General features: G+C 41.3%; 2 protein-coding genes across 6 annotated transcripts; one reads left to right on the top strand and one right to left on the bottom strand.

Moving 5' to 3' along the window:
• Nucleotides 1-11,144, top strand: tmem255a (transmembrane protein 255A). Of its 4 annotated transcripts, none has more exons than XM_051419748.1 (10): nt 1-465; nt 3,463-3,605; nt 4,200-4,262; nt 6,186-6,275; nt 7,785-7,850; nt 7,995-8,080; nt 8,257-8,329; nt 8,699-8,866; nt 9,028-9,174; nt 9,769-11,144. In XM_051419748.1, the coding sequence occupies exons 2-10, from the start codon at nt 3,507-3,509 to the stop codon at nt 9,910-9,912; spliced, it is 936 nt and encodes a 311-aa protein (XP_051275708.1). In that variant the 5' UTR covers nt 1-465; nt 3,463-3,506; the 3' UTR covers nt 9,913-11,144. The 4 variants fall into 4 exon arrangements, with proteins under 4 accessions (XP_051275708.1, XP_051275705.1, XP_051275706.1 ...); XM_051419745.1 differs by having other exon boundaries at nt 4-461; XM_051419746.1 differs by having other exon boundaries at nt 8-461; nt 8,257-8,328; nt 8,704-8,866.
• Nucleotides 11,145-11,600: 456 nt separating this feature from the next.
• On the bottom strand, nt 11,601-18,139 carry zbtb33 (zinc finger and BTB domain containing 33). 2 transcript variants are annotated; one of them, XM_051419742.1, is made up of 2 exons: nt 17,687-18,139; nt 11,601-15,462 (listed from the first exon to the last, which is right to left on the bottom strand). In XM_051419742.1, the coding sequence occupies exons 1-2, from the start codon at nt 18,003-18,005 to the stop codon at nt 13,577-13,579; spliced, it is 2,205 nt and encodes a 734-aa protein (XP_051275702.1). In that variant the 5' UTR covers nt 18,006-18,139; the 3' UTR covers nt 11,601-13,576. The 2 variants fall into 2 exon arrangements, with proteins under 2 accessions (XP_051275702.1, XP_051275703.1); XM_051419743.1 differs by lacking the exon at nt 17,687-18,139 and adding an exon at nt 16,828-16,949.
• Between the last annotated feature and the right edge of the window lie 459 nt (nt 18,140-18,598).

Genomic DNA, 18,598 nt, shown 5'->3' with positions numbered 1-18,598 from the left:
ATGTTAGCTAACGTTAAGTATCGTTACACTGCTGTGAAACAAGTACAAGTAACGACCGTGAGACTACTTTCTTCTTTGAGTACGTGTGACATGCGCACATACAACCAGCAGCAGCAGCAGCAGCAGCGACCCGCTGCCCGACACCGACACATCGTGAGGACAGAGACCGACAGACATATCAACAGCCGCGGGGATGTAAATGAGACAGACTCGGTCTCAGCGGGGACGGAGGAGGAAGGGCTGTTGCCAGATAATGCCACAGCAAGCGAACACAACCGTCTGCGCTAGCTCACGACTGTACACCATTAGGGCTCAAATATATAACACTGAGTCGTGATTGTTGTTCTCTTTAATTTGCAAGAGGACCACCGGGCGGACTGCGTTTAAACATCCTCCAGCCAGCATGCCTCCCTCTCAGAGCCTCCAATCCAGCGGGCTGACTCTCTCTGAGACAAGCATTGGTAGGTGTGTGCAAGGTCAACGGCGTGTCTGCAGCAGGTTTTTTTTTTTTTTAAATCAATTAAATAATGTACTCGTCTGACCAGAATGCGTTTTTTTTTTTTTTTTTTTTTTTTTTTTATTGAAAGGCGTATTGAAATTGCTCCTACACACCAATATTAACATTTGAACATTTCACATTTGTTATTTTTTGTCGGTTAAAAACAGTAACGATCGTTTTTTTGTGTGTGCTTCCAACGGCTCACAGAAACACCCGTTGCATCACCACCGTATTCTGTTTTTTTCGGTCCAGGCCGCAGCGCGTCACTGCAGGTGCGGCAACGTTGAGTAACCACGGCAGCCTGGATGTTTGGCTCTGATGGGCAACAGCCTGACACAGATTTTGGCAGGATGCTCGGCTGCTACCACGATTATATACAGGAACAAAAGCGTCCATTCGTGTAGGGGAAACAGCATATATTTAGTACGTTTTTAGTGCAGCCTACAATTGATTGTTTTAGCCTACTCACAATACACAGCTTTGCCACAAATAGCAGGATCACCAGAAAGAAAAGTGGTCTCTTATGAGAAGGTGGTGTAGTCATATTGAAATTGAGCTGCTTTTGTAATATCTTGTGAGTAAATAATTGTATTTACTGTGAGCCAAATAACAGAACCTATACCTATAGTCTCAGATAATCCACATAATAAACAATAAACATCCCTTTCTCACAAAGTCCTGCAGGGTAGAGTCAGAGACATTTCTGCTTAATATTGACAGATAGATAACACTTGATCTGATAATATATAAAGTGAAGGCATTTCATATGATATTTGATCTAAGAGAGCATTGGATGTCTCTTAAGAATTTAAAACGGAAAGGATGTGTTATGATGGGAAAACTGAGACGTTCATCTTTCATTTAACTGGTGCAACAGAGCCACATGTTTCAGTCTACTGTAATTTAGGATTTGAGACCAGGGAAAGAAAACTATCTACAGTGCAGAATTATAGTGAAGACAGTCCCAGAGGAAATGCAGTTTTCTCACAGTATAATTGTTATTGTAATATAACTCCCAGCTCTGCTCTGCTGATCATTAATCCCAGAGTGTCCTTCATTGTGCATGCACCGTGGTGACAGAATTTGACAGAAACCATATGCTCAGTGTAGCGATGAGCACTGATCTCCATGTTGGAGCGTCAGCATTCAGTAGCAGTGACGCCTGTCTGTGGCTTTCCAACTCTTGTGTTTCTATAAATTGGTAAAACTGAACATAGAGAGTGACTTGGGTGATCTGTTGTTCTCGAAGGAGTTTTGGTGAGCACTTTAGAATAAATTGGGCAGGAAGAGGTAAAAATAAATTGAGTAGATTAATACGAGAAGCAGGCAGACCTTCCTCGGTAGTCTGACTACTGCTGAAAACAAATAGCTAAAACTGCATCTAAAATCCCTGGTCTCTCCATTAGGTATCTCTCTCTTCAGTTTATAACTTCACTGAAAGGCCCTGAATGTTGTTAGAGATGATTCTCATCCAGCAGCTCCTTTTTAAAGAGCTACCCTCTCAGAGCAGGTTCAGACGACAACGTCAGTTTATGGTTGTCTTTGTAGTCATTTATGTATATTTTTTAAATGTTTACTTCTGAATTGCACTCACACTTTAAGGTATTTTGTCTTTTATCTTTATCTTTAAATATGTGTATTTTAATATGTTCAATATGTTTAATTCATATTTTGTTGTGTTGAATGATCTCTGTTGCACTGCAAGCTCACCAGGGCATATTATATCAATGTTTGTTGTAATGGCAGTAAAGTTAACTTTAAATATAATTTCAGTACAAGATGAAAACTCTGCTTTACAAATATACAATATACAGTTAACCTGACCATCTTTTACTGTAGATCAGAATGACCTACATACATGCAGTTATTTGTATGTACATGAAGTAGGTGGATAAGACAGTATATATAATATATATAATATCCACAGCATAGGTAGATGTGTTTGATTGAATTTATGTTTTAAAAAAGAAACAGATTTTCAACAATGAAAACAATCAGTAGTGTTAGAGAGATGACACACACGATGCATACATGCATCACACAGTACAGTTCCTGTATTCTCCCACATTTATGTCTTTATTAGACAGTATACAGACAGCTGAGTGGACACGAGGGGAGAGAGAAAGAGAGTGAAAACGGATGGTGTGCAACAAAAGAAGGCCGGTATTTAAAAAGTTCCTGTGTTGGGATTGTATGATCAACATCTCAAAGCCTTAACACCTCTTAATTAAACCTTAAGGCACAGATTAATAGAGAAACCCTCTTTAATGTAAATATAATGATAGTTTGTTGCTGGTTAGTGTAATTCTTATATGTGCTTTGTGGTTAAAAAAAAATAAAAAAATAAAAAATATTGGAGAATCAGCAGACCTTTGGAGTATGTCAGGAAGTTTTCCCACTAAACCAAACCATGTGTGATTTCTTTATATTTTTAAAGTCAAAATTGGCATACCCGCCAGGGTTTTTTCCATCCCGAGCAACATAAGTATAATAATAACAGAAGTTATTTTTAGAGCTAACTCGTATTATAGCTTCTGAGAAAACTGCTCTGCATTTTGAACTGCGCTTCATTATAGAAGTTACTTTCTCTGTATGTGTGAATGTACGCAAGACATGACAATGACCATCCAGTGTTAAATAGTAAATTAAATATTGTATCCTTCAAATAAGTCCAGATTAGTCCTCTCCACACTTTTGTTGATAGAAGATGAGTTAGGGTGCTTCGCAGTGTTTCACAAGCCGATTCCTTTGGTTCCGTTAAAGATGCACATACAGTACAAATAGGACCCTTTTTACTGCTTCTTCAAAGCAACATGTCAATGTGACCAGAACCAGAGAAACTCCAGTCCAGTCATGAGCCTCTTCAGCTACTTCCCATTACGTCAATGCTTGTGGTGGAGCCACATCTTCTAACTTCACATCACGTTGCTGCAGTAATGTCCCCTCATTTGTTGTCCTCGTAGGTTCTTTTAAGAGGAGGAAGAGGAAATCCATAATAGTGACAGTGATGCTGCTCATTGTATCTGTGCTCATCCTCATCTTCGGCCTGGCAGCGACGACCAGGACGCAGAACATCACGGTGGGCGGCTACTACCCAGGAGTCATTGTGAGTGCACATTCACACCTGCATGCATCAGCAGCAGGCACGACACAGCAGGCCTGTTCACTGTCAGAGCTCATAAGAAGTGTGAGTGAAGTGAGTGTTTGTAGCAGGCTCTTCCCGCTCCCGGACTCTGATGAAAATAATTACTGAAGGTCTCAGAGGGGTGAATTTTCCCCACATTCATTATTCAGCATTGCTGTCATTAGAGGCTGAGTGAGGTAAAGTGTCTCAGCCCATAAATGTGTTTTATTCACAGTACTCTGCTTTCAGTCTTCTTCTAGCATAAAGAGCTACCAGGAAAGCAGCCACTGTTTGTCTGAAGCTGCTTCTTCTAACTTTGACCTCGAGATTCATCATATTTGTGGTTTTGAGATTAGGAGAAGCTTTTTATCACAAATGTTCAAATTAGAGTAAATTCATCTACAACTTATGGTGCTTATCTTTTTTAAGTATTTGGTATCATTGTAAACATGCTGCAATGCTTCTCCAGAGAATCACAGAAACATTTAACACTTGATTTTCCCCACTGCGCTATGAAGTCAAAGCTTTACAGTCAAATTAGATAAATGCCCTAACAGCTATTGTCTCTCTTTTCAGCTGGGCTTTGGCTCTTTTCTGGGAATTATCGGCGCTCATTTGATAGAGAACAAGAGGCAGATGGTAAGAGGATTTATATTACCTCTGTGCATTGAGATCACTTTCAGTGCTCGGTGTCTCCTTGTCTCTTCAGTCAAAGAGCACTCTCATTAAACTGTGGATCAGTCCCAATTACCTAACGGCAGCTTGATTATGTTGTTAATGTGACAATAGACACAGCACAGACCTAACCCAGACTGCGAGTCCCCCTTGGCCTGAGGAGGTTTGTGTATCAGTGCAAGTATCCTGGGCTTCATGGGAGATGCAGCCAGAAATAGAAATAGGGTGTAAGTGGAGGAGGACAGATGTCCACACTGGAATGCGGGGAAGGAAACTGCAGATGAGAGGAGCAGGTGGGACGTGCCGGGCAGGGACTGTCAGGGCTGAAATGAAGAATGAGTTTGTACCGTGACACCTTTTGCCCATAATGCAGCAGTCAGTGTGTGTGTACCATGACTGACTGAGCTGTGACATGTGACGCCACACTGCCTCTGATTTGTTGTTTGACATAAAATGTTATTACGTGGAAAATGTGTTGATATTATTTATGGTTTGGGGTATTAGAGACATATGATTTTTGTGTTGGCAACTATTTTCGATAACTGGTTGCATTCGTTTTTTAAGTAAATATGCCAATAATTTACTACTTTCAGCTTCTCAAATGTAAATATTCACAGGTTTTCTTTATCTTCTATGGTAATAACTTATATATATTTGGATTGTAATTCACTTTTATTACTATTTTCTGACCATTAAATTGATTAATTAAGAGAATAATCAGCAGATTAATCGATAATTAAAAGACTTGTTAGTTGCCACCCAAATGATCAGTTAGGTAGGAAGAAGATTTTTTTTATAAATGTTTACTTGTAAATTGAATAAAGTAAATGAATGATAATTGATATTCCACCAATAATCATATTAGCACAAATCAGCAGCACAGTGTGCAGGGAGAGCTTCCATTTCCACATTAGGGTGGCCTGTGGTTCAAAATAAATAAAGCCCTTGATAACATGGTTTGAAAAGTCTTTCTGAATAACATTAAATATCTGTGACTTATTGTGTAACAATCAAAGTTAACTTTTGGGAAACATCTTTAATTTTTTTTTTTTTTTTTTTTTTAGTTAAACGCTCAAAAAACTCATCCAGTCTGCTTCACCAGGACAATGTGGGTGTGGTTTCAGATTTGATTGACAGTTACTTTGTAGCATAAAACAAACAACCCCACTACTCTCATCAGACTCAAATGCTGCTGAATCTTGGTTGGTGCATGGCACTGCTTCGCTGGTGTGATGTTAAGTTAAGTTCTGAGTCCCGTCCACTTCAAACCAGTGAGAAGAGCACAGAAAAAGAAACACAAAGGCAGAAATCTCTCAATTAAAACAATTAAAACTAACTTAGTTTGGTAGAAAATAGTGTGTTGACTGATGGAGGCCAACATTGCTCAGAGTATGCTATGACAGAGAAAATACATTTCTACTGACTTTAAGAAAGATTAAATATCCACAGGGCTGTTAAAATGTGCTGTTGAGATCTACTTGTTTCTGGATATGATAATCAGCAATCATAGAAATCTTGGCATAAATCCCCATTCCCTCTAGCTGCTGAATCTGTTGCCTCACTTGCACTGCCTTCCTCCTGCAAGCTGGGGTGGCTGCAGACAGGGTGGGGTGATGTGTAATTGAATACATGCTGCCTTTCATTGAGGAGTGAAAGGAGGAGAGGAGGGGGCGAATGGGAGAATTAAAGGGTTGCACAGCCTATAAAGAGCTGGGCGCCGTGCCAGCCACTGGAGCTAGGTGACAACCACAGCGCTCTGTCCTCTGCCCCGGCCCACAAACCCCTCCGACCCTCATCCTGTTCCGAGGAATTCATACTCATACTTCATACATGTAGTGATATCGCCTGTTTATGTTGAGTTTACAGCTCCTCTGTTTTCTTTCGCAGTTAGTCGCATCTATCGTGTTCATCAGTTTTGGAGTGGTGGCTGCCTTCTGCTGTGCTATTGTCGATGGAGTTTTTGCCGCGAGGCACATTGTAAGTAACACTGAAGTGTCTGCCCATTTAACCAAACTAATAAATTATGAACATAGATAACCCAGTGTGCCCCAACTTATAACAAGCATATTAATCAATGCCATCTCCATTAAAGCTATATATACTCCGTCTGCCATACATACATATGCACTTCTTCAAGGGCATTGCTCACATATGGCTGGCTGTAGCAGCTGCTGCACCCTCCTCAGCAGGATAAATATATTGTGTGGTGGAGGGAGATTATTCTCCATTACGCAAAGTACATAAAACAATAAATAACCACTAATGCGCTCTTAAACAATTATGCTAAAATAAGTTATGGCTGGGTGAAAACAGATACGGGCACTATTGGCAGGTTTTCATTTGCCAGCGGGGTCAGTAAAAGGGAAAATGTAAAATCTTTTGCCCACTAAACTACAAAGAGGCACACTGTTGAATGTAAGAGGATTGGGAAACAGTATGATACAGACATATATACATACGTACATATATACATACATAATCATTGTATTGGTTACATTTATCTAAATGTTGTTGTTTGTACATTTCTCAGACATTACTCAGAGAATCACATGTAGGGCTTCACAATTAACTGCACAATCATGATGCTGATTAAATGCTCTTATTAAGCGCTTGCCTCCTGTGAAATCCGTCCTGTTCACAGGTAAAGTTTCTGACCCTTCACAGGTGTTTGTTTGGAGCACTCATAAAGGGGGCTCTGCATCAGGCAAGACACTTAAATTACGCTGTTTTATTTATAAAGTATAAAAAGTAAGTTCTCCCAAAGATTAATAAATATTCTTGATCTCAATATTGAGCAACATAATCAATGTAGGACCAAAGTATATTATTTGATAACAATGTTTATGTATATTATTGCATAGGTTTGTGAATTGGATTATGATGATTGTGTTTTATTATTAAATGATAATAAATAATGATTTATTTCAGTGTTTATACGTAATGATCATTTTGAAACTTGCAGTCTTGTCCAGGTCTCTATGTCTGTCACATGTTTCTAGAAGAGCAAACAGTCGGTGGTGACCTCAGTTATGAGTCAATCAGAAAGAGGCTTTTGGCTGTTTATAGTGGAGCATCTGGACTTTATTTTTGAAAGAAAAGGTTTAAGAATTTGAATGGATAAGGAAATTGTGACTAAACCATAAAACTTAGATGACCTGATCTCTGTATGTTTTTCACAATTGAAAAAGAGAATTACAGCTGTGGAACCTCCTTTTACCCCCAATACTCTCACTTTCTGATGCATTGTGTCGCGTTTGAGGTACACAGTAACAGCAACTTCATTATATTTTGCCCAGAAACCAACTAATCCTGAGCTGTAAAAGTTAGTTGGTGGTAAAATAATAAAAGTCATGAGTCATGTATCACTAATCTAGTACGTGTTGTTGCTTCTTTATCTTAGTTTCTTTATATAATTTAGTGCATGTTTGTAAGTAGACTAGTGATGAACTGTGCAGTAAGATATATAAACATGTTAATGTATTGCAGGACCTCAAGCCTCTGTATGCTGGTCGGTGTGAGTATCACTCCAGTGAGACTGCATCTGAGCGTGACGTAAGAAACACATGCTTCACTTTCTGATCAATTCATTCTCAGTGTACGTGTTTGAACTGTCAATGTCAACCCAGCAATGAAGTGGGGACAGAGCCAGAAGCCGACCCAAAGTGCAGAGACTGTAAAATAATTTCTGACTCTCAGGTACCCTGTCAGACGCAGCGCTCATCCTGTAACCTGCGTGTGAAGAGCAACACCTGTTACTGCTGCGACCTCTACAACTGCGGGAAGTGAGTACGCTGAGCAGGTCGAACACCTGACGAATCAGTGGCTACTCGCTTTGCTGCGTTGCTTTGATTGTTTGGATTTTTGATGTGTACCATTTTTGTGTGAAATTGTTTTGCACTGCAACTGCGTTGATTGTATTAGAACAAGAATGTTTCTTTTCTTTTAACCTTTGTTTCAGAGAACATCCTCTTATGGGACTTCAGAATAAAGATGTTTTGAAAAAGTTTAGGAAATCATCCATGATTTGGAAGTAGGTCCCTTTTTTTCTAGAACCATATTGGCCATTAATGATCAACTCATGACGTTTTTTTTTCTTGTTTTGATCAGTACTGATTGAAATTAAATAATTATGTAGAAATGTTATGTTTTAACCCACTATAGAAATGTGTTTTTAGTGCCATTTCCTCTGCATGCTCTTTTTGTGTCTGAACCACCTCAAAACCACTGGAACTCTTACAGACATAGACTCATTTATCTGTATAAATCAAACCTGTTGTATGTCTTTCATCGTGTCTCCAATACAAATGCACACAGCCTTAGCATTTAGCATTAGTAAAAGCTGTATTGGTGACATTTGTGGCTTGACTGTAGGCTGTTTCCTTCTCTATCCCACCCACTGGGCTAGCCGTGTAGAGGTGATTGGAGGCTACCATGAATTTACCGACGTGAAGAGTTGCGAGGATGTGGTGCACCTCTATCACCTGTTATGGTCCGCTACCATCCTCAACATCGTGGCCCTCTTCCTGGGCATCATTACTGCTGCAGTGCTGGGAGGCTTCAAAGACATGGTAGGTCACGTGAATGAAGAGACGACTGTGGTTATTCTGCCTGATGTGTCGGAATAAGTCTCAAACTATGTGGTGATTTTAATTGTAAAATTCTCTTTCTTGTTAATTCTCTGGTGTTTCAATTGATAGAAACTGATCAAAACTCTTCATGTCCTTGTCAGACTCCCTCTGCTGCCTCAGAGAGTACATCTGAGCCAGAGGCCATCACAGCTCCAGTCCTCTCAGAGCCACCTCCACCCACAACCTCCCTCAACTCGTATTACAACACTGCCCCCTGCCTGCCGCCTTACACTGCCTACGACCTGCAGGTACAGAGACACTTTCCATCTGCTGTACTGCGTAGAGTGCATAGTGGGAGACTGTAAAGCAATTATTGATTTATTATTGGCAGTTATCAGTGGTGTCTAGTTCAGATAAAAGGTTTTGATTCATTAATATTATGACAGGAAGAGGTAATGTTAATTCAGCTTAACGTTTTAATGCCATCAGTCAGTTATTACATTTTCTATTATCTCTTGGTATTCTTCTCTCAGACAAAATATTATACATTTGTAAATGTCTGTAGCAGAATTAGTGGTACACAAGAGAAGTGTAAAACAAACAGTCCATCCAGTCTGATGGCTCCTACTCTCCAACATCCAGTTTCAGATCTTGCCCTCTGACTCCCGTTAGCCAAAACTAGCAGATATAAAGACTCTTGCACTCTGTTTTTTCCTGTTTTATATTAATATGTATTCATGTGCTTTGTGTTTTTATCTCGTGTTTTGTGTTTCACTGCTTCGCAACCAGTTTCCCTTTGGGTACAAGAAAAGACATTCATTGAATGCAGCAGCAGTCTGGAGTCATTCTGAAACCAAACTTGTAAAGATGTCATTCTGATGAATGTTTTGGCTTTCCTACAGGGCACCTACGTGTTCCCCGACTCCTCAGGCCTGTCAGATGACTCCCAGTCTGGAGCCAGCCACCTGTGGCCCACAATGATCCCCCCACGCTACTCTCCCCCTCACAATCACCCTGACGAGAAGCCCCCACCGTACAGCCCGTAAGACGTCCTCGAGCACAGGAGGCACCTGAAACGTTAGCGGGTGTTGTGAGATGCTGATTGAGTGGTTTGAATGCACTCTGGGCTCTTCCTCGCAGTTGTTGGGAACTGTGTTGTAGCAAAGGTAGTGAGGAGGAGGAGGAGGAGGAGGATGGCCACAGAGCACACTAACTTTGAGTTAAGCCGAAAAACAAGGGAGTGAGTTTGTCTCCCTGGGCACCGCTCACACTCATACCTGCACTGTGTGTGTGTGTGTGTGTGTGCGTGCATATACACATCAAGAGAGACAACCGGTTCAAAGCCAGGATTGTTTACACATCTATCTGCCTTAATGCAAACGGACTTCCAGTGCTGCAGCACTCTGTCACTTGGATTTATTCTGTACAAGGGCAAAAAGCTCTCCTCCAGCTCATGCTTCATGTTCACCTCTCTTTAGTACATATTGTAAATGCTTCCTGCCTCAAGTGGTACAGGTGATAACGCCCTCACTGTTTGCACTGTGAGGATCACCGCACAGCTATGAGCCTTGTGTGAGATTAATGCAGAGTAGGATAAAAGCTTTGGTGTCAGTCCCAAATCTGAATCAGCTAGAAAATTAAAAAACAGTAGAGTTGTAAGCCCAAGCAGTTGTTTCTTTAGCGGACAGTAGTGTCCTTGTACATTATTAAAGGCAAAGTTAGCAGTAATGGAGGTTACATGCTCAGCAGTATGATATACAGATGCTCCTTTAGCAGTTAAGCCTAAGGTATACAAACAGATCATGGAATCTATTTAACTCTTCTGTTCATGTTCAAAAATATCTTGATCAGTGTGTGGTGAACTTTGCAGAGCAGTGCTAATGAAGAAATAAGCTATTCTGCAGTAGTTGTTAAGTCAGGACAGTTAACATTTACACTCCAAACCCTATTTATTGCATTTTCACTAAAAGCTGCAAAGCAGGTAAGCACATCTCGTCTCTCTCTTTGTAAGTAGTATTAATATCACATCTAAGAGTTGAAATGTGTAAACGTGTGTAAGGCTGAGGGTGAACAGTCGGTGCTGGATTCACTGACATGAGATGGGAGATCATTCAAAGTCAAAGAATAAGACCTGTTGTTCACTGAGGAAGAGAGTGTAAACTGAAACCAGTCTGTCAGCTTTAATCACTGCTTTTTATAATTTAAACAACACATTCTCAGGGGCTGATTGTCAGTTCCTTTTTGTCTTGCCAATAAAAAATGTTTTGTGTAATTCAAATATTGTGTTTCTTTTAAGCCAAGCTGGCAGTGTGGTGCTGTAGGCAGTGTTGGTGGATCGAACACTATTGTCCTGCCTGAAACATCCTCTAACAACTGTTGGTTGACGGTGCTGATGTTCATGTCCGCCCGTGAACTTTCCACATAGAGCCATAATCAAACCTTTCATTTCCAACATTTTACTTTATGACCAAATACCTGCAAAACTCAGCATCAGCTCTATTTTCATGTTTACTAAATGGGAACGTTGACCCATTTCTCTCAATAAATTAAATCTATTATGAATTCAGCTCTTCCATTATCTTCTGGACGTGTACAGACAGGATTTTCTATCAGTTCAGATTTATTTTACTCGCGATTAAGTTTTTAGTTGTGTTTGTTTGAAGATGCTGGAGAAGGTACATCACAGTGAATAAAACAGCAGATGTTTACATGCTGGAGGTGCAAGACAATCAAGTTAAATTTGTAAAAGAATAATTTATTTAGCATCCGGGACCCCTTATTGCTAACTGACAGAAAAGGGATACTTTGTACAATGTCAACAGGGTATTTCATAACTATTTCATTTTGTCTACCACTATAAACCTAATAAATACATCCGAAATAGTGAAAAAAATTAACAGAAATATACTGTACATCACACACCAATGTTAATCTGTTAATTAAAAAAACAAAACCTGCATCCTGGATGATTTTATTGAATAACAGAAAAGATTTCCATATTAGCACTACTTTTTTTTTTTTTTTACTCATACTGACAATCACTACGTTTTGACACAATGGGGAAAAAAAAAACTTAGTGAAAAAGTAAAAACATTACAAAAAGATCCAATGCTAAGTGCTATATGTACGGACTGAAATAACCCTCAGTTTATCACATTTGTAAGCAAAATCTCCAGCCTGCACTTGAGATCATTAACATGACAACCATAGCAAATAAAAATGTAAAGATGTATCGAAATAAAACAGAAGAAACAAAAAAAAGCCATAGCTGGTTTTCCAGCCACTGAGGAATCAAATAACCATTATATATCGTCCCTGCCACAATATCCACATGTGGGCTCACCAACAATCACATAATGAAAAAATATATTTCAGATCATAATTAACATTCTCTTGTACAGGATAAAAACATCTCAATGGAAAAACTGTTAACAATTCCTCAATCACAAAAGTGAGATTCGTGATTGATGCATCTGATGGTGGATTTAAAACTCAAGCAACCTTGTTTTATTTCACTATGGGACGTTGTCCTGGTTACAGCTGAGGTTTCACATTCTTAAATAGGTAACCCCATTTCTGTTTTATGAACGGGAGCTCAGTGGGCTGCTTAATGTCACACTTTGTACTTCAGATCCTTCATCAGAAATATTCTGGTTGACGCAGAATTTGAGGCTTTAGAGCAACAGGAAATTAGATATCATCATTGGGCTATGTTTATGCTCGACGCCGTGTCCCCCGGCACTAGTGGTCACAACGGAAGGCTCGTCCCGTCTTTATATGACTCTTCCACAGGGGCAGCTGCTCTTATGTATGTAGCTTTTTTTATTTTAGATTTACAACACGTGTCAACAATATTACGTTTTTGTATTCACAGTGTTTGTCTGTTGCTCATCTATTACTTATACATTTCTCAAACACTGCACTGTTTGATAGAGAGGTTCTGATCACTGGTGTCGCTTTTGGTCCTATCTGATGAACAGATCAATGCATCCTCAGCATTGAGGAGCTGTAGGCCAGCGCATATTCCTCTGCTAAACACTCTGTTCTTGCTTTTTCGCAGAATGTTTTGTTTGTTTGTCCACTGGTCTATTGGAAAATTACTGCAGCGTACAACGCGTTGAGCGTACATGCCTCTGTGCGCCATTTTCCGAGGCCTGCGCTATCGGATCTCCGGGTAATCTAACCCTGCAACAGCTACAACTCTCCTCACACAGTGACAACTTAAATATACATGATTTTTGTCTTTTATTACAACTATTGATTTAAAACCTAACACCCCTCTCTCTTATTTTTCTCAAGCAGTTTTTGTTTCTTGCACTGAATTGATATTTTCCATATAAACTAATTATATATTTTACTGCGTGTGAACCACTGCTGTGTTTGTTTTGCTAATGTGATTATCATTTATTCCAATGATAAAAAGATTAGACAAGCAGAGTAACAATGAGTCTAAGGTATGGTCACATTACACTTCTGTCCTGCCACTATACGCTCTGTCTGACTTCCAATTCAATGCAAGCGTTTGTTTGCAGTTCACCATGATTAGAACATTACACAACACCTTTATGTAAAACAGAAAGGCTAATGTGAGCGTACCTTATGCAGACAGTTTCGAGAATTACAGAAGAATATTGTTGACATGGAACCAAAAGGGAGAAAAGGTGGTGGGGGGTACCTAAAAGGCACAGGTAATGGAGCAGTGAGTGTTGCTCAGTAGGTCTCTGGTATAACAAAGTCAAACTCTGTGGCTCCCTGTGGAGGCGTGTTTATGGTCGACACTGGTCCGGCGCGATCACCGGCGGGCATTTGAGCATCAGGCTCGACAAAGATGTCGTCCCAGTTCAACATCCTGGTCTGGGTGGAAGAGTGGACGCCCTCGCCCACGGTGGTTATGTGATGCACGCTGCCATCCTCGGATATGACCGGGACCCCCTGCCCGTCTGTAGTCCATGAGTACGGCTTCATCTGCACCGTTTTACAGGGCAGCAGTCGGTATAAGTTGTTGTCGGCGTCGTCTTTCTCCTTCCTCCCGCTGGGGTCCTGGTTGTGGACTTGCTTGCAGTGGGTGGACAGTAACTGGTAGTTCATGAACATTTCATTGCACACCAAGCACTGGTACCTCCTCTCTCCCGTGTGGTGGATTTCATGTTTAGTTCTGTACTCGGCCAGAGCAAACACCTTGTTACAGTAGCGACACGGGTACTTCTTTTCCCACGAGTGGGTGTTGAAGTGGCGGCGGAGACTCGTCAGGCACACGTAGGGGCGCTTGCAGACGATGCACACGTAGAAGGTCTTCCCGTCCATGATCAGCTCGTAGTGGTCCTCAAGCTCCGTTTTGGTCCTCTTCTTGTTGGGGCTGGTCTTCGGAGACATGGGCGCTTTATTCAAGGATTTCAAAGGTGTTGCCATTAACGACCTCTTCCCTTTATTGGCTTTAGAGCCTCCTTCACCTGGATCTTCCTTCACTGGGACAATGTCATAAGTATTTTCTCCAATATTAGCGTACACTTTACAGCCTGATGAAATTGAATCAATCTCTGTGGCTGTATTGAGTGTCACTGTCTTTTTTGCGGCTACGGCTGTTTTGGGAATGTTAGTTTGATTTGCGGAGCTGTCAGACACATCTAAGAGCATTATTTTGAAATCCCCTTTCTGAGTTGAAGTAGAGACTTGCTTCTTGTGGACTCCCATTATATCGCTGCTTTCAGAGGACTGAGAGGCACTTGAGGGTTCAGGTGTGAAACTGCTTGACCTGGCTGGAGTTGTGGGAGCACTTCCTGAGGAAACTCTGGCGGGGGAAGACGAGTTATTGGAGCTGCTGTCGGGGCTTCGCAGGGGGCTGCTGTTGAGCAAACTTGGGTTTGGACAGCTGATGCTGGGGGGCTTTGGGGCGTTTGTTTTCACGGGGGCTTGGACTTTCTCTGCTTGTTTTGCAACTGCATTATTTGATTCTTCAGTTTTCTTTGATGCTTCATTTTGTGAATTAGCTGAATCCAAAACAATGACCTCGCCAGGGCCGGTTTTCTGTTTGGTTGCTCTGGTTTGAGCATCAGTTTGTGACACGAACATAACATCACTGTCTGAGTCCTCATCGTTACCCGCGGGTTTGCTCGTCTGATTGAATTCCTCAGCAGATATCGAGAAAGACTCTGTGATGATCGGCATCATCTCCGTGGGTGTGTCACTTTTGCTTTCCGTCTCCTTAGACAAACCAGGCAGACCCTTAACTTGTGACAACGGAGACCCCAAGTTTGCAATGAACTTGACTCCCAGTATCTGTCCCGCGTTTATGAGCTCTTCAAGCATGTCGGAGCGGACACGGATGATCTTGGCGCTGTAAATATAATTGAGAATCTCCTCAAAGATTTCTGCTCTGATGAAATTTAACTCGATCACTTGTCCAGCGACACTGAAGAGCTGGTGGAAGTATGTGCTCGAGGCCGACAGGATTGTCTTGTGAGCTCTGAATTTCTTGTCCTGTATGATAATGGTGACATCACAAAATAATCCATGGTTTCGCTGCTCGTTCATGGACTTCAGCACAGCCGCTGAATACTGCGTGTCGGTAGCAGATATCAGCTTTAGACTCGGCATGTCTGCAGAGAGGAAAATCGAGAGAAAGTGAATCAGAGTCACACATAAAAGGATCAGTTAGTTACATTGTGGTGACATGCAGAATACCACTAGGTGCTTCAACAAAACTCGAAGTTAAGGAGTTTCCATATCCTGCTTTTCCAGACCTGACAGTCGATTATCACTGACACCACAGCAGTCAATAGGTGGTTCCAGTCCAGGAAGTTATTTAAGGAAACTTTACCTTGATTTATTTTTTGTTTGTTATTATTATTGTTATGATATTACACATATTCAGTTTCCAGAGACTATAATGTCTGTCTAGTACTGTAATAAGTCCGACATCCACGAGGGTTCAAGTGTCTGCTTGTTGATTAAAGTTCATTTTGGCTGTAGATTGAGCTGCATCATACCAAGAGGTCTTTCTAATATAACCTGACCAATAAAAGATTGTTGAAGTATAGATTAGAGAGTATAAAATGTTCTCTGGTGGACAAACACTGTTATCTCAAATGTGTATTTGGCTATATTTATACTTATCAGTCAGCATATATACGGACTCCAATAAATATGCACTAATAAATGGTCCAGCTCTTGTTCCTAATACTTGATCGACCCCCACAGATATCGATAAGGTGGCACACTGCATCACAAACTACAGTCTTTAACCTGACCAGGAAGTTGAATCCAAACAGCTGTGATCATTCAAACCTTCATGCAGGCATTATTTACGGCCTGGCTGTCCTTGGCTGCATTAGTTTAACTTCAAGATGACTGTGTCTAATAAACTAACTACAGTTTATGTGGTAAATTCATTATTTGCAGACAAATAATTGCAGGTTCTCTTTAAAAAATAAATAAAAATAAAGCTGTGTTTTAGTATTTGATGCAAAGAGGAACAGCAAGAGTGTGAACATCGGTGTTTGTGCTCATGCAAACAAATGTTATTTATGTTAGTCGAGCTACAAACAACAATAACGTCAACCTTAGCTGACGTTAGCCACACGTTTTACATTAGTTTACCAAAAGTTGTAGCAACCAGCCGAAATAATACTCTCACATGACATTTCACAAATGCATAACTACATTTATTTAACTTTAAATGTGTCGCCAGCTCTTCCACGACTTTAATATCAGTGCTATCGGTGTGTTTCAGGTAATATTCAGACGCTAACAAAAGGTGACGCTAGCTGCGTTTCCTTCCCTCTTCCTCTTTAATGAGAGCGGACAGCGCGGCCTTGTTAGCATGTTAGCTTTACACACACACACACACACACACACACACACACACACACACACACACTCTCTCTCTCTCTCTCTCTCTCTCTCTCTCTCCTGTGACCCCCTCGCCGCATTGAATGGTTACACGGTAATTAAAGTCTGATTACCTGTAACCCCGTTGTTTTCTGCCGAGACTTAAGCAGGACCGCTACCACTTAACGTAGTAACTGAGCTACAGACAATGGCTAACAACAGACAGCCTCCCTCCCTCCTCGCTAACAGCCTCTCTCTCTCCTCTCCCCTCCCTCCGCGCTAACAGCCTCTCTCTCTCTCTCCCCCCCTCCCTCCCTCCCTCCCGCTAACAGCCTCTCTCTCTCCCTCCCTCCCTCCCTCTCTCTCTCTCCCTCCCTCTCTCTCTCTCTCTCTCTCTCCCTCCCTCCGCGCTAACAGCCTCTCTCTCTCCCCCCTCCCTCCTCGCTAACAGCCTCTCTCTCTCCCTCCCTCTCTCTCTCTCTCCCTCCCTCCCTCCCTCCCTCCGCGCTAACAGCCTCTCTCTCTCTCTCTCTCTCCTCCCTCCTCGCTAACAGCCTCTCTCTCTCTCTCTCTCCCTCTCTCTCTCCCTCCCTCCCGCTAACAGCCTCTCTCTCTCCCTCCCTCCGCGCTAACAGCCTCTCTCTCTCCCTCCCTCCGCGCTAACAGCCTCTCTCTCTCCCTCCCTCCGCGCTAACAGCCTCATTGATCGAGCAGCCACAAGGAGTCGCCGTCGTGTCGCTTCTAAAACAACACAGTTAAAACCACATGAGACTTAAAGACGGATATAAAATAGAAAATAACTGATTTAATTACACGCATTAAAAACAACAGTTAAATAAGCGCCTGGACGATATTTGAGTTGATTTTTGTTTACTTTTTCCACGGCGGGTTTGTCCTCGAGACGACTACCGGGTTACTAGTGTCGCCTTCAAAATAAAAGTACATACCGCTACGATCATTAAACGCTATAAATTATATATAAATATATAAAACCTGGGGGTCTCTGGTCGGGTTGCGAGTCTCTTCTCACATCGGGGTCTGCTGGAGGCTCTTTGGATCGGTTGAAGTCTGCAAGGAGCTGATCGGACACTGCCGTCCTCTCCTCTCCAGAGTATTTATTATACTGCTTTGCGTGTTTAGCAGTGTAATGTCGCTTCATATTAAACTCCCTATATAATACTATCTGTCTGCAGATGAGACACGTAGCGGTCGTATTCAGCTCCGTGAAAAACAACTTCATGGCCAGTATTTCCTCAACTTTCTTGGTCACTGGGTACAATTTAGTTTTCTGTTTATCGGTAGAAAAAGACATGTTTCCAGCTGCTGCGCGTCTCTGTTGCTACGAAACCACACGGATTATTTAAAAGAGAGTATTGCTGCAGTATAACATCCCAAACTACTTCATTTCGTCTCGTAGATCGGTTAAAAGTCCACACCCGACATGGTTCAGAACTTCCGGTGAGCGATGAAGTTAAACCGGAAGTTGGGTTGAGTACTCGACAATGTACACACACTTTACACACTTTACACACTTTACACAACTTTACACAACTTTACACACTTTACACAACTTTACACAACTTCACACACTCTACACACTTTACACACTTTACACAACTTTACACACTTTACACACTTTACACAACTTTACACACTACACACTTTACACACTTTACACACTACACACACTTTACACAACTTTACACACCTTACACAACTTACACACGTTACACAACTTTACACACTTTACACAACTTTACACACTTTACACAACTTTACACAACTTTACACAACTTTACACACTCTACACACTCTACACACTTTACACAACTTTACACAACTTCACACACTCTACACACTTTACACACTTTACACAACTTTACACACTTTACACAACTTTACACA

The sequence above is a fragment of the Dicentrarchus labrax genome, unplaced genomic scaffold (genome assembly GCF_905237075.1).
Source record: "Dicentrarchus labrax unplaced genomic scaffold, dlabrax2021, whole genome shotgun sequence".
NCBI lineage: Eukaryota > Metazoa > Chordata > Actinopteri > Moronidae > Dicentrarchus > Dicentrarchus labrax.
The sequence above is the reverse complement of the archived record's forward strand: the minus strand, read 5'-3'. Positions and strand labels throughout refer to the sequence as shown.

Bases quoted from the DNA above. Each gene is read 5' to 3' on its own strand.
- tmem255a (XM_051419745.1), top strand. From the start codon at position 404: ATGCCTCCCTCTCAGAGCCTCCAATCCAGCGGGCTGACTCTCTCTGAG. The intron at 462-3,462 runs GTAGGTGTGTGC...TTGTCCTCGTAG, and splicing joins TCTCTCTGAGACAAGCATTG to GTTCTTTTAAGAGGAGGAAG. The intron at 6,276-7,784 runs GTAAGTAACACT...AATGTATTGCAG, and splicing joins TTTTTGCCGCGAGGCACATT to GACCTCAAGCCTCTGTATGC.
- zbtb33 (XM_051419742.1), bottom strand. From the start codon at position 18,005: ATGTCTTTTTCTACCGATAAACAGAAAACTAAATTGTACCCAGTGACC. The intron at 15,463-17,686 runs GTTTTATATATT...TCCTCTCTGCAG, and splicing joins ACCCGACCAGAGACCCCCAG to ACATGCCGAGTCTAAAGCTG.